The 16490-nt window shown below is 27.5% G+C and overlaps 1 protein-coding gene across 1 annotated transcript; it reads left to right on the forward strand.

Annotated features, from left to right (window-relative positions):
* Positions 1-12263: 12263 nt before the first annotated feature.
* On the forward strand, positions 12264-13100 carry LOC131647360 (basic leucine zipper 43-like). Its single transcript, XM_058917261.1, has one exon. It carries the CDS (start codon positions 12360-12362, stop codon positions 12918-12920), a length of 561 nt encoding a protein of 186 aa, XP_058773244.1. The 5' UTR covers positions 12264-12359; the 3' UTR covers positions 12921-13100.
* Positions 13101-16490: the final 3390 nt, after the last annotated feature.

Genomic DNA, 16490 nt, shown 5'->3' on the forward strand with positions numbered 1-16490 from the left:
CTTATCAAAAACAAATTATAAAACAATTATGTAAGTTGGGTTCCAAAGTTTACCAAGATAATTAAGAAGGTAAGAGTTGTCCCATGAAGGTGTAAAGTTATTAAATATAATAAAATTTTACTTAAACTACGTTCTCTAGACTAATTAATTAATTTAAAACTAACGTGAATTTTTTTAGAAGCAAAAATTATATTCAAAGGTACTAGGTGTACTTTTATCCGATTACAAAATGTGGAAAACAAAAAAATTTAAAAAGAAAAAATTTTAAACTAACAACAACTTAAACTAAACAATTTTTTTTGGTTGACCTCATAAAAATTACCATTAGAAAACTCAAGACAAGAGTTGTCTCATGACGGTGTTAAACTTATTGATATAATAAAATGGACGTGAATATTTAATTACGTTCTACATTATAATTTTATTATATATATATATATATATATATATATATATATATATATATATATATATATATATATATATATATATATATATATATAGAGAGAGAGAGAGAGAGAGAGGGGTAGTTGAATCCAATTCTAATTTTGATAAGAGTTAGTTAGATAGAAGTTGAAGTCTTGTATACTTTAGTCAAAGTCCGTTCCAACATGTAATTGTCGAAATATGCTATGTTATTAGCATGTTGAATTTGGTCAGTTTGTTATCTCAATTGCTTAAGTTAGTTTGTTGTTTAAGTTAGCTTAGTAGTATATAAATAAATTGGTTCTATCACGTCGTTTAGAGAGCATTAATTGTTATTATTCACTTGTAATCTTTTAACCCTAATTTAGAAAGTGAATAGTAAAATAGTTATAACAAATCTTGGTTTTTTTCTTCTTCCCTCTTCTCTCTCTTTCGTAAAACTGAAAGGTTTCTTGTGTTTGTTCGAGAAACTCAATCTTTCTCATAGTTTTAATTTGTTCTTGACGACTCTCGTTACAACAAACTGGTACGGTGAGCGTGGAGGAGAAGACCCCGTCAATAAAGTGTGAGATTGAGAAATTCACCGAAGTGAATGATTTTAGTCTATGGCGCTTGAAGATGCAAGTTCTTCTTATTCAACAGGGCTTGTTAGAAGCGTTGAAAGGACTAGAAAAGATGGATGTTGCCGTAACAGAGAAGGAGAAGAAGACTATGATAGAGAAAGTCCACATCGCCATCCTATTGAACCTTGGTGATAAGGTTCTTCGACAGGCTTCAAATGAGAAGACGGCGATTGGTGTGTGGACAAAACTCTAAGGTTTGTAGATGACCAAATTGTTGGTCAATCGCATCTACTTGAAGCAAGCTCTGTATTCACTAAAGATGAGTGAAGAAAAAGTCTTGACTTAACAATTGGATATGTTTAATAAGCTAATTCTTTATCTAGAGAATATTGAGGTTACCATGAGTGATGAAGATCAAGCGTTTCTGCTGTTGTGTGCTTTATCAAGATCTCATGTTCACTTCAAAGAAATCCTTTTGTATGGAAGAGATTCTCTGACCTTTGAAGAAGTTCAATCAACCCTGTACTCGAAGGATTTGAATGAAAGAAAGGATCACAAGCCATCATCTATTAGTGAAGGATTGTCCGTAAAATAAAAATTCTTAAAGATGGATGGTAAGTTTGAGAAGAAGGGTAAAGGTCCACAAAAGTCTTATGGTGGGGATGCTCCTACTGTTAGGTGTTACCACTATAAGAAGGAAGGTCATTCCAAAAAGTGTGTCTTGACAAGTTGAAGAGTTATGGCGATGGTAAGAACAATGACAATGCAACCATTGTTCAAGATGATTATGAATTATCTGATGTTTTGGTGATTTATAGCAGAGATTCGAGTAAGGAATGAGCTATAGATTCAAGTTGCACTTGGCACATCACTCCAAACAAATATTTGTTTGGGGAATTATGTGATCACTACTACAAATAACACGTTTCACCTCGAACGCAAAATGCATTTAACGTCGAATACATAAGCGAGGTAACGAATGGCGTCATGAAAAGTATCAACTTTATCCCTCGAATCTTAAAACATCGAGGAAAAAATGTTTACGCACATGGGTTTGAAACCCAACTTCTTCACTTTTAATATTTTCAAAACTAACCCATCATACATCTCAGTTTATCAATAACAATGAGGGGTAAAATTTATATATATATATATATATATATATATATATATATATATATATATATATATATATATAAAACTCGTTACAAACGACAGAATATTAATAAGTTAATTGTTTACCCATAATATTATATTGTTTACACATAATATTTCTATAAATATATACATAACAATTTTTGAATCCGATTCATCGTCATCACTGTTGATGAAGATCAGATGTTGGATCCTCATTTCATTGAAATATCGGAGAAGGTAAAATGTTGGATACAATATATTCCAGATCCCTTTTGCATCTATTTGTTTCAGATGCAAAACAAGAAAGTGGTTCGTTAAATGAATAAATATATGATTATTGAAGAACACCATAAAAAAATATTATTGAAGAACACAAATCTTAAACACAATTTATTTTCTGCTCTTGCAATCTATTGTAGAGAACTTTACCAAGTTTTTTATGCTTAAAAGTTTTCATGTTATATGTTTTATTAACAATTATTGATATTCATAATGCTTTTATAAATGATGTCTGTTAGGCTTCACGCGGATCACTAATAGAAGTGTATTGAACATTGATACTCATGAAATGGACGAGACATTTGTTTAAGGACGGTGATTAATATCTTCAATTATAACGCCAAAATTTAACCCTCAGTTTCGGACAAAAATCTAAGTAAAAGGTGTATAAGCTTTGTTTTAACATTACATTATTTACACAGTAGTTATTATCCTTGGAGAACAACACATCTTTGCTGTAATGTTGGATACATTTTGTATTGTAATCCACCATAGAGAATTTTTTTCAAGCTTCTTTAACTTCTAAAATTTCATTATCTTGAGCAAATGTTATAAAGGCAAATGTTTTCACAAGAAATATATATAATGGTGGATGTAAATAGTATGTTGCAGATTGATGTCTTGGCAATATCTTGAGCATTGTTCCTTTAACAATGTCGGGTAGAGATTTGTTGTTGTAGTTGTGTAACATATTCCCTCGATTTTTATGAAAAAAACAAAGGGGAAGCATATTTTCTTTTTTAAATAGAAAAATAAAATAAGTAAGTCCCTCTGTTTTAGAATTACATCGACGTAAATAATATTAATTTTTTAAAAACATTATATTTTTTACACAGAATATTAAAAAAAATTCATATTCATCATCATCGTTGAACTTACCGATTTTGTTGCATATATTTTTTCAAAGGTTGAACAACCTTTTTTGTTTAAATTAGAAACATAAATGATTTTCTGCACTTGTAATCTTAGGAAACTTTCAATATTCTTTAACAGAAAATTATTTCAAAAATACAACATTAATACCATTATATTTTACAAACCATCCTAAAAAATAATGTGCATTAGTTTGAGATGGCAACATAGAATCAAGATTAGGATAAAATCTATTTAACGATTATTTTTATAATAACTCAATCTTTCTGAAAATTTTAATTTGTTTGGTGGTAAGCATTTGAGGTATAAAAAATTGTTTTTGTTTAGATCTTGTTTTTTAAAATTGATATATTAATTCTTTTAAAAACAAAAAATAATTTTCAACTATATAATCTGTTGACTTTGACTTCTTTTAAATTATTTTTAAAATTAATTAAAAATAACTAATATTTTTTTAGTACTCTCTTCATACTGAAATATAATTAAAAAATACACATTATTTTGTCATAACTCACAAATTATAAGAAGAAGAAAAATTAATGTATTTTATATATATATATATATATATATATTTATATTATTCTATGAATAAATATTTTAGAAAATAAAATAAAATATAAATAATATTTAATTTGCTTTCTCTTTTTTTCATAGCTAACAATCAATTGAATTTATTTTTAAATATTTTATGCAAAAAATTTAAAATGAATTTAAAAAAAAATGATTCTAAGTATTATGTTTTTGTTTTCTAATTAAGTGTGAATTTATTTTGTACAATTATATTGTTAACTTATGTGAAAAGGATTTAAAAGAAAATGAGAAATAAAGATTAGAAAATTAAGTAATTGTTGAGTTGACGATATGCTGCAATAGGGATATAGGATGGTGGCATAGGTACCCATGCGTGCTCGTTAGCATGGACCCCACTATCGTGCGCCCGCGTTTTTCTCCTCTCCCTTCCTAACTTTTTCATTTGTCGTTTTCCTTAAAATTATTAGCCAATTGTCGATCAAACTACAAAATTACTTTAATTTAAAATAAATAAATTCACACATATATCATGAACGTAAAACGGACCGATCTAATAAACATGTATGGTTTTTTTTATATTTTTTATTTTTTATAAACGAGTCAATATTTTAAATTTGTATTTCTATTTTGTTTGTTTTGTCTCATTTTATTTTTATAAAATTTTTACAAACTCGAACACTTAAGTATATTTTTTTAATTTTTAACATGTCCGACAATTTAAAGTTTTAGGTCTATACTATTTAATATATTCAATTCTTCATTTTTCTAACAAAAATTTAAAAGAAAAATTTAAATAAAGGAGACATGTCTATTTATCATATCTAATTTCAATTTAAAACTGCATGAAAAATACAATTTTGATTTGAGAAATAAGATGCATGCTAAATTAGTAAGTACTACTAAGTACATGTCATGTACGATGTAGACCATAGGTATAAAGCTTAATGATAACTGATTTCATTTACCTATTACAAATACTAGAATTAATAATTCAAGATTAATTACAACTCCTAGACATATTATTACATCATAATCAAAGAAAAACACAAATAAATTAAAATTAAATTATTATAAATGCAATGCTAATAGCAAATGATGTTAAACATTATTTCTTTTTAATATAAAAACATCTTTATGCATAATGTGATGTGATAATTAAAGAGAAAAATAAAATAAAAGAGAAAGAAGAATAGAGACAAAGTGAAGACAAGAAGGAAAGAAGAGTCAAAATCTGTCTTATGAAATTGTTGACCATTGAATCCACTCAATTACTCAACTAGACTCAATTACACACACGGGGGAAAGTGCAAATACAAAGCATTTATGGTTCTCAATGTTTCTATTGCATTTTGGCTTAAGGGTTAGTGGAAGATACAATTGAAAGTACCATTGTTGATCAATAATTTCAACACCATTTGTGTTATATCACTTTTTTTGTGTGGTTAGGATATCTATTCAATCTCATATCTTTCTATTTCCAAATGAATCGAGTAATTAGGTGTTTTTTTTAATTAATATGGTAAATGTTATAACCTAAATGATCAAAAATTGATTGGTTGATTAGATATTGGTGAGAGTTATTTGAATAATCTAAGCTCAATGTTAGAGAAATAGCATTAAAAGTAAAATAATTGTTAAGAAACCCATACAAGAAATACAATTAAAAGTAAACAAATTGTTAAAAAACCCATAAAAGGGTAAATTGCGTCTATTAACTAAAGAGAATAATATATTATATATACACTGATTCGAAGATTTTGAATTATGAGAGTACGTATATTTGTATTTTATGAACTAATACTTTTGAAGAAATGAATTCATTAAGTTTTTTGAGATCATTAATTTTTTAAGAAATCTATTTTGTTAGATTTCTATCTCTTTATTTCTATGTCTTTCAATATATTCCTGCTTTGAAGATATTTTGTTTGTTTCTTTTGAGTAATCTTCATACCGCTCGAAGATATTTTTAAAATTTTTGGAGTTTGTGTATAAAGAGGTCTCACAAAATATTACCATGAAAAAGGAAAGTTTGACATTTTCAATTATTCGAAGATTTAAAGTTTCTCAAACTTCTTAAAATGTAACCATTATAGTTTGAGCATTCAACCATTGGTAATAGAGCATAATGACTGCACCCGATCTTTCTCAATCGACCACTCCTGACAGCTCACAATTTTCTAAGTTCTCTCTTTTTTGCAACATGTCATATATTGTCTAAATTGTGATTAGGGGTTACTTATAAAAGTGGAAAATGTTGGTCTACTTTCTAAATTTGTCATTTCTCACATAAATATGTCTTCAATCTCACAAATTTCTACTTTGTACCTTCATTAACGCCTTTTCAAGTTTCAAAGCTTATTCTAAAAGAAAAAAATTGAATTTGCTCACGAGTATGAAAGTATGGAAGCCAAAAAAAAACTAATAATATGGATATATGTGTTAAGTCACCAGACTAAAGGTCTTACAAGATTCATAGTAACATTGATATGTTGGAAAAAAAATTCAAAAGATAACACGTAAAAGGAATCAATGAATATATGTCAACACTCGTGCTCTTGGGATTCAAAATGAATATTGATATGAATGTGATATGTAAAATAAATAATTGAATATAGAAAAGAATAACAATATTGGTATGTTAAAAACAAATTTTTATATAACGATTAGACTAAAGGTTTTACAAGATTCATAACTAACCACAAATAATTTCAACACAAGGAAATTTAGCTACTCATACTCATGGTTGTTTTACACAAAGATGAAAAGAAAGTGAAATCGCCTCCAAAGTGGATGAGTTTCAACTTGATGAGAACACAATGCTTCTTCTTTATTTACAAATTTCCGTCTTTTAAAAATGTGATATCTCAATTTTTGACTTACATGATCTATTTAAAGAGCTTGGATAAGAAACATACAATAGATAAAATGTGTGCTCGCCTCACGAGAAAGCTTTCTTCAAGGTCAAGTTTATGCTAGGGTCATCTATGTTGATTACTCAAACCATCATAATTCTCTAGATGATCATTCTTGATCGCCTCACGAAAATGCTCCTACAAAAATTTTGAAATCAATTTTCATTGATCCCTAAGCGAGCTATCCTGCTCGCATCAGGAGATACTTTTTTCTAAAATTTCTCAAACTATCTTCATTTCGTTGCTAGGCTACTAATTTCTCCGTCTAGAAAATTGTTGTAGTTCCTAGATCAGTTGATCATTGATCATTATTTTGTGTTTTCTCCTGCAAAATAAAAAATAAAAGTGAAAAAAGGTCATACAAACTATTATCATGATTAAAACCTAACCAATTTAATATGTTAAATAAATTAGTTCTTTTAACTATTGATTTAATTTAAAACAAATTAATAAATGTCCTAGTTAAAGTTTATAAAATTACAAAAATATAGTCCCTTATCAACTTCCACAACTTCAATTTTTTTGGTCATAAATCACAATCTCTGCAAAGTGTATCACTTAATTAAGTAAGTGTTTATCTCAAATCATACATTTGCAATCGCAAAAAATTCATTTTGATATACATCTTAAGAATATAATCACAAGTATGTAATCAAATATGAACCACTGAGAATTTTTTATTAGGTTGTAATGAGGAAAAGCTACAAGTCGTTGATTTTCTATAGAATTTAAAATGGTCTATATGTAAGAAGACATTTAATTATGATGCAACTATATACACACTTCATTCTATTATGTAAATCATAGAAAGACTCTTAACATATGTAAATCATAGAAAGTTAACACACTCACCAACTAAGTTTATAGTGAAACCTAAATAAATCTACAATTTTCAAGAATTCAAAGAACGTTCGCTTTGATCAACAAATCTGGCTTTGAAATTCAAAATCAAATATGAAGCTTGACCTTGAATTAAACACTTGAAAATTTTGACTTTAATCATGCAAACATAATTGATTAATCATAAACATGGTATTTTCACTTCAAAGTTGTAGAATTTTACCTTATTTCACACAAAAATATTTGACTAACCACAAAAAGACTTTCCTCAGAAATTAGTCAAGATTACTTTAAACAAGTATACAAGTCAAAACACACTTTCGTACCAAATAATTATTAAAATATGAAATATCATAACAATGTTCATCCGACTATAAAATTTAATCGAAATTCAACAATCACCATGGATCTAACTTTCATAATTCTTTTACTCTCATTTTTCCTAAATGTTACGGGCAATTCAATGTACTTCGGACTTGGTATTTGAATATTCTAATCCTTGGGGGTTATTACTGTAGTATGGTTGTAGTTGATGCTTGATTTCCATGGAACAAAATAACTTTGTACACATGATGTCAGAAGAACTCCTTTGGTAAACCGACACGCAACTGTCATTAAATCAAGTCATCATGGCCTTCGCCAACTCTCGGATATGTAGTTTGATACCCCATTGTTCATTTCTTTGTTGTAAAAGGACAAAATTGATATCGTTCTCTTCATCAAATTGGTTGTGATTTTTCCCTTTACGTACTAATCTTCTTCTTACTCCTCTTGAGAGTAAAAAATAAGCTTCTTAACCTTTTTTCTGACTTTATCATCTCATACGGTGATTTTGTGCTTGGATCAAATATGTTTCTCGCTGAACGTTTTCAAGAGGTTCCTCAGAAAGTTGTTGATGCGCCTTGTAGAGAGAAACTCTCCTGTCCCTGCGCTTCTAGAGTTCACTATTAAAATGAGAATATAGTGTAACATTATAGTACATTTCCCATAAACGGTGTCAATGTTCCGACTTCAATTCCACTGCACTAAGTCTACAAGGTATCCTCTTTGGTCTTTGTGAAATACATTTACGATTTTGTTTTCTAGAAAAGACGTATTGTTGGATTAAGAAATGTGAGTGATATATAAACTACCTTTAACTTCGATTCTAAAAAAAGTGAGACTTTTTTTTGTGTGTACCAAAATAGTAGCACCCCCTCCCCGGCCGAGGCTAAAGGAATAAAGGGTCTAACTCTCAAGCATACTCTTAGGTTTAGTTTTCACAAATGACGCCAAATGGTCTGGAGTAGACCTTCTCCAGTGTTGTGGGATACTGTTGATATAATGATAAGTTCTGAAATGGTCTTCTAGCTTTAGTCTGACGGTAGGGATGTATCTGCAAACACTCTGATGCTTAAACTAGTAACACATATAAGTGTGATGTTTTTAAGTTAGAATAATATATACATGAATCCGATTTATATTTTAGCATTTATACCCCATCCTTAGGGTTTGAGGCCAAAAACCTTATTTGAGGGACACTTTTCTCAAAAGATAATTGTCAACAAATCATATGACCTTGTCTTCGAACTACCCATAAAAATTGAACAACTTTGATCCAATGCACTTCTAAGACGAGTGTATTTTTTAAACCATATTTATCAATTAACGTCGAATGACCCGAATTCATGTAAATTAAATGTAATCCTAGATTGAAATAGTTACTATGATAAATCAACAATGTTGTTTAAAATTGATTATTCAAAAATAATGGGGCACTTAACTACACTCAACCGAGATGCCACACATAACCAAAATTTTTAACAATATTTTAATAAGCACTTATTCAAATCTTTTACTATTCACCATCATGATACTATTTGGTTCAAGTAAGAGCAATACTATTTTGTGCAAGTAAGAGCAACTTATATGTGGAATAACCATGAGAATATGCGCTTTATGATTAAAATTTAAAATCTATAAAACTCTTTGAGAAGCTAAAACACAGCACCATGATGCATTCTAACATTTCACCTAGCATATAATTTGCATGTGAAACTGAATCTTCTAGTAGTGTTGTTAGTGATTATTGATTATTGATTAATTACACTATTGAAATCGTCATTACCATGACTTAATAGAATTTGATAAGTATCAAATACCTAATCCTTTTTTTAAAATAAAATAAGTGAATGCTGATGGGTCAATGATCTGGCTTCTTTTTAACCTACATATATACATTTTTGTTTTTGATGTTCCAATAGAAATGGTGCTTGAGTCATCAATATTCTTAAACTTTCTTTATCTGTCTCTTAGTTGTTACCAATTTAACAAGTTAAGAAGAGTAAATAAATAATATGGTATTTGAAATTGTGAGAGTTTGATAATTCACTCTCTCAAAGCTATAAAACAAATATTAAGTATTCTCTCAAAATTTTACAAATAAGGAGTGATATTAACTATAAAATTTAAGTGAATTTTTTTAAAAAAAAATAAATCTTCTGCCATTTGAATAATTATATCATTTGTGTGCAACTTCAAAAATGAAAAAATTTAGTCTAAATAAGAACAAACTAGCATTCAAAAAATTTCACAATATTATATTTTTAGTATTCAATTTAAATCTAAAACATATACTTAATTTGAAAAACACTTTTATAAATATAAAGGACGGATTTTAATTGGAGCGAAAGGAGCCATAACGCCACTCATTTTTATATGAACTAAATAATAAAAATAATTTTTTTTAATCATAAATATCAGGCTTTGCCTTTTAGAATTTCTCATACTCATATTCAAGCCAGTTTACCATAAGCATTCCAATTAATCAGTTTTGTATTAATTTTTTTAAAAAATATGGTTGCTAAAAGCATAACACTCAAATTTATGATTATTTTTTAAAACAATTTTTGTATATTTTAATTTTTGATATCTCTAAGAAATTTTCACCATTGACTTTTATCATCATTTTTAAGTGATCATGAATATTTATGATACAATCTTTAAAACAAATAAAATATTACAATTAGGTAAATAATGATGATGCAACCTTAGTTAACTACAATTACTATATAAGATTATAGAAGCCTCTAAAACATGAACTTACAACCACAATTATGATTATGATTACAATATAAAACATAATTTAATTAGTCCAATGAAGTCTAAGCCAACCTAACAATTGTTTTTCCACAATATTCCACCAAAATCTTATGTCATTTAAGTGAATACTATCCACATCCAACAACATATAATGATCTTGGAAGTACACTAACACATTATTATATTAAAAATGACTTTAAATTCCAAACATTGTATTGTGCTTGCTTTAAACATAACAGTCTTCCATTATAGTTATTATACTCCCCATGATGTGAAACTCATTTGTCTCTATATAACGTAAGCATATAATTTTCTTCAAAATGATTATATCCACAAACTTAAATCGCATTCACCCTTTGGGCCACTTGTATGCATCATCCATAATCCATATGCATAAACATGTCACATATGTATGTTTTTAAACACATTAATGCAAACAAAACCTAAGGACTTGACATTTGGGTAAATGTTTGAGACTCCGGAGTGCGTGTGAGTGTGTTTTTTTTAAAGTCTTATGTTCGAATTTTGTAAGTGTTTATAAATTTTGTGTTGAGTCAGATTATTTGCTTTGGTTTCAATTGAAACCTTCTTTCGCTAGTGGATGGTAAAATTAATCTCTAGATTAGTTGTTTTTAAAACTGAAGACTAAATTTTAAAATATATATATATATATATATATATATATATATATATATATATATATATATATATAAATATAAAGTAAGAGATTTTTATCTTTGATGTTTAAAAAAATCGTTCCTTTTAAAAAATATTCTTTAAGATTAAAAAACATTCATATTAGATTTGAGTTCGAATTCAAACATGTGAGTGCAACAATAATATATTTTCTGATAGTATATTTTTTGTTCATTATAACACTCTTCAACTCAAATGATTAGTCTATGTAATTAAGTTCAAAAGATATTCATTCATTAAAAACAATGTAAAATAGTAAAAAATAATTTATATTTCAAAAAATATTTTAAATGGCTAAAATTGTTGGTAGAAGAATGTTAGTAGCAATTTTCACTTTTAACACTTTTATATATATTTTTGCGAAATGTTGTAGGTTTCACCAATTAAGAAATTGACTTCATGATTTTACATAAAGATTTAATTAATTTTAAAATAATATTTTGAAAATTAGCAAATTAGCTTCACAAATTTAGTATTAATTTTTCAACTGATAGATTGAGCCAAACAAAATTCATATTACATAGTACTTTTTAATAATGAAACAATTTAGTAATCAATTCTTCTATATAAGAACTCATAAAGCGTACAAACATCTAGAGGTGTTTTAAGTATAGTCAATTTATTATTTTTTAAGTGGTTAATAAATTTTAGTGAATATAAAATTACTTAAGAGTATTCAAATTTAAACCTAATTAAAATAATATTTTTATTAAATTTAACTTACTTTTCATTCTAATTACAAACACTTTTTCCTAGAGCAATAGGATTACTAAAACAAACCATATACACATGATGTACATGTACATGACATTCAATCAAAATATACAAAAACTTTTTAGCAAAAACATCAACATTGTGAACTCAACTATTATCCAAGTAGGTCCACTTCATCATTATCTTCTCCCTATATAATACCTACTCTCCTCACCTCACTCTTCAATCTTTCATCACTCTCATTCCTCAATCCTTAATTTCCTCAAAATTCCTTAATCTCCTCAAAAAACATCTTAAAACAAAAAACATGCAAACAAGAGAAGTAACAACAACCGGACTCAATTACATGATCCCATCAAACACCTCACCATATCTACAAACCTACAACAACATTAACCCAACATTCCATCTCCAAAAACTCTCAAACCAATTATTCAATTACCAAAACACCCCTCAATTTCACCATGACTTCAATTATAGTCCTCAATCCTCATGCATAAGTAACAACTCAACTTCTGATGAAGCTGATGAACAAAACCTAAGCCTCATCAACGAGAGGAAACATCGAAGGATGATATCGAACCGTGAATCGGCTCGTCGATCGCGTATGAGGAAGCAGAAACACCTTGATGAACTTTGGTCACAAGTTCTTTGGCTAAGGAATGAAAATCATCAACTTATAGAGAAACTTAACCATGTTTCGGAGAATCATGATCAAGTTGTTCAAGAGAATTCTCAGCTGAAAGAAGAAGCTTTGGAACTTAGACAAATGATAAGAGACATGCAGATTCATAGTCCTTTGATTCCTTCTTTTAGTCCCTTGGAAGATACTTATCTTAGAGATGATTCTTCAAACAACTCCATCTAAGTTCTATGGATCTTCTTGGCTATAATTTGAAGATTGTAAGGCCAAATTTTTATATATTTGGTTTAAAATTTCTTTATTTTGTGTTTATGTTGAAGTCAATATTAGTAGTTTCCTACTCCTTTTTTAGCTATGTATGAGGTGAAAATAATATATATGGCAATAACTTGATTTAAGCTTTTTTATTTTGAGTCTTATCACTTCATTAACTTTGACACTAGAGGATTTTAGTCTCTAAATTTAGTAATAAACATTTAAAGAGACTCAAGAATTAAAGGAAATATCTATTTTAGTTTTTTAAGGTAGATTCATAATGCTAATATTTTATAATCATGCAAAAATTTTTAACTTATTAAAATTATAATTTTACTTAAATTTTGATATTCAATACTAAAATCGACTCTAAAAATATTCTTAGATGTGATTTTTCTTATTTAATTTAAATTTTAAATATAATTTTTTTATAGGTTTAGTTATGAAATGTGTGTTCGATCGGAGATCGGATAGTGAGTTTGATCTATAAAATAACTAATACAAGATATAATTTTAATATATTATGACTAAAATGACACTACACTCTAAAGAGTTTTCTATAAATTAATTCTCTAATTTTATGTTGCAGAGCATAATATAAACATTCAAAGATCATTAACCAATGGTTTAAGAGTTATCTATAAACATGTTGAATTAATGTGTTAAACACCAACTTGAAGGCACATAAAAAAAAGTCAGAAACATCATTATGATTCATTTCTAGAAAACAATTAAAAAAAATAGAATTGATTTTTTTATAGAATTTATTTCAATTTGAAGGTTTCTAACTTTTATCTTTAAACATGATTTTATAATCAAAACTATTGTTCAACATATTCTAATGTACATATATTTTAATATAAACTATTTTATATTGAATTCACTTTTAACTAAAACTAATCACACATTTAATGACCTCATCTTCAAGCAATAACACTCAACACTAGAAAATTGTGGATTAGATAGAAAGGAAGAAAAAGATAAAATCATATATAATATAGAAGATATGAAACTGCAAAAAGAAATCTATATGAATGTGAAGCCAAGAAGCTAATTAATATAATGATTAGTATAGACTAATAATGAATTAATGGAAGTAATTATATCAGGTGGAATTGGATAGGGAAGGAATTGGACATGACACTGAAATAAAAGAAAGTGTATGTAGTGGTCATTGGATGATATGATAGAAAAGTTGCCATAAAAAGGAAAAACATTTGGACATGCCAACCCACTACAAATTATTATCACAATATTTATTGGCTTTTTCAGACCTACCTTGACTGCATATTATTGGAATACAACTTCAGTTTTCGTTTTTTTCTTTCCTATGTTTTGATTAAATTAAATATAAAGTTTGATAGAGATCTAACAGAAGTTTTGTGTATTATTGATTAGCCAATAATGTACCTTTTTCTTATGATATGGTTTGATAAAATAATTTTTTGAACTTTATATATATATATATATATATATATATATATATATATATATATATATATATATATATATATATATTTGTATTTATATTTGTATTTCTGGGACATCTTTTTGACATTCATGTGGTCCTTTGCAAAATCTTAAGAGAGTAACACCTGAATGAGATATTGACATCAATAAATTTAGGCTAAATTTTGAGTTAGTCTTAATAATTTGATTACTGCTACAAACCAAAGTTATGAAAAAGCTAAATAGGGTTGGCCAATTATAATTTTAATAATAAAATCTAATGTGAACATATTTAAATGAAGTTGAGAAAACTCAGAAAAGGAAACGAAGAAAACATAATATTATATTTTGTTTTACTGTTCAATCCCTTTCTATAATTTCTACAAGTTCAAATTTAGTTTTAATCCCATTATTGTTGGCTAGTTCATAAGTGTTTACTCGGTAAAAAAGTGTACAAATATTTTTATAATGCTTTTTCCAATATATAAATTGAGATTAAAGATGCAACATTGATAGGATAAAATAGTTTTATACTGTTATTTTATAAAAATTTATTAATTTATTATGTCATAAATATAATTTTAAAATATAAAAGTGATTTAATGAAATATACGTTGTTGATTGATTGAAAATATAAAATAAATTATTTTAAACTGTTGATTTATATTTTTTTCTCATATAAATGACCTAAATGTGATAATAAAAAAATTCATTTTAATTATTTTTTCCTACAAATAAAAAAGTTTACATGTTGATGAGTGATTTCATCTAAGTTCTTATAATATCCCAATGCAACTTATGATAGTCTTAGGTACCTAGCACAATTTCAATTATGTCCCTGTTTTTGGAGATACACATCAGAAAACATTTTTTTTTTACCAAATTTTAGTTTTTTTCTCGAGGTGCATCTACGAGAGTATTTTTACACAGATAAACATTGAGTGAAAAAAATACTTCCGAAGATACACCTCCAAAAACAGGAAGACATTTTTGAAAGCGTATCTGGTGCCTAAGAAGCCCAAGGGGTGAAATAAGAGATTTTCATTATTAATCTATTGAAAATTGTTGAAATTAGTTAAAAATATACATTTTAATAAATTCTCCAACTTAAAGGCTTCATCTACTCTTAAAATTTAACATACAATTACAAATGTCATTAAAAATTTCATGAAAATATGACAACCATAAGTTGGGTAGTGAAATTAATAATTGAAGTTGAGAACGAACATTTCATGAAAATATGATAACCATAAGCTGTCATTCCATGCAATTTCTTAGTGTTGGTGCCGATACACCTTGTCAAGTTAAAAGAATAACCATCAAACATTCTTAATTCATTTAACCATATACAAACTGCTTTGGCTTTTTTAGGAGTTAGACTACAATTATCCTTATGTTTTAATAATTTTTTATTCGGTCGTCTAGGCTTTAACTCAACACTTTTCGATTTCACAAATGTAAATTTTTTTCATAGTCTATGAATTTTTTCCGTAGACTATAATTGTCCAATTGTGTTTGTCCCGTTATCCTAGAACTGTGAAAATTTTCCATTGTTTGTGAATTTCGATAATTTAAAAAGTTACAAACTTCTGTTGCTGACAATCGAAGGGGAGGTCAATTTGTTACTTTTACACATTTTTTAAAAGCATTCTTATTTCTTCTAAACACATGACTTTCGGGTAGGAACTGTTAGGAAACTACACAAAAAATATTTCATGGTCAGATTTGTGGAAGATCAATAATGTTGTGAAGGTGGAGAAAAACACAAGAAAGGGGGGGATTGAATTGTGTTCTTTATCAGCTTAAATTTCCCTTTCTTTTTTATTCTTTCTTTCTTCTTTGTATCTCATCTTCTGAATATGCTTTTGTGTTGTGGAAGCATGCTTGGAATGGAGTTGCATAACAAATGAGATGTTCATTTAAACTTCTTATGTGTTATCAGAACTTCTGACTTGCTCAAGACAGTTCTGAATATGTTTGCACCACTTGAACGGAGTTAAATGAATAGTACATAAAGTAAAGAACATGTTTATTTTTATCCTGGTTCACCTTCTAAATAAGGCTACCTCCAGTCCACCCTCAGGTGATTTT

The sequence above is a fragment of the Vicia villosa genome, linkage group LG2 (genome assembly GCF_029867415.1).
Source record: "Vicia villosa cultivar HV-30 ecotype Madison, WI linkage group LG2, Vvil1.0, whole genome shotgun sequence".
In the NCBI taxonomy this organism is placed as follows: Eukaryota; Viridiplantae; Streptophyta; class Magnoliopsida; order Fabales; family Fabaceae; genus Vicia; species Vicia villosa.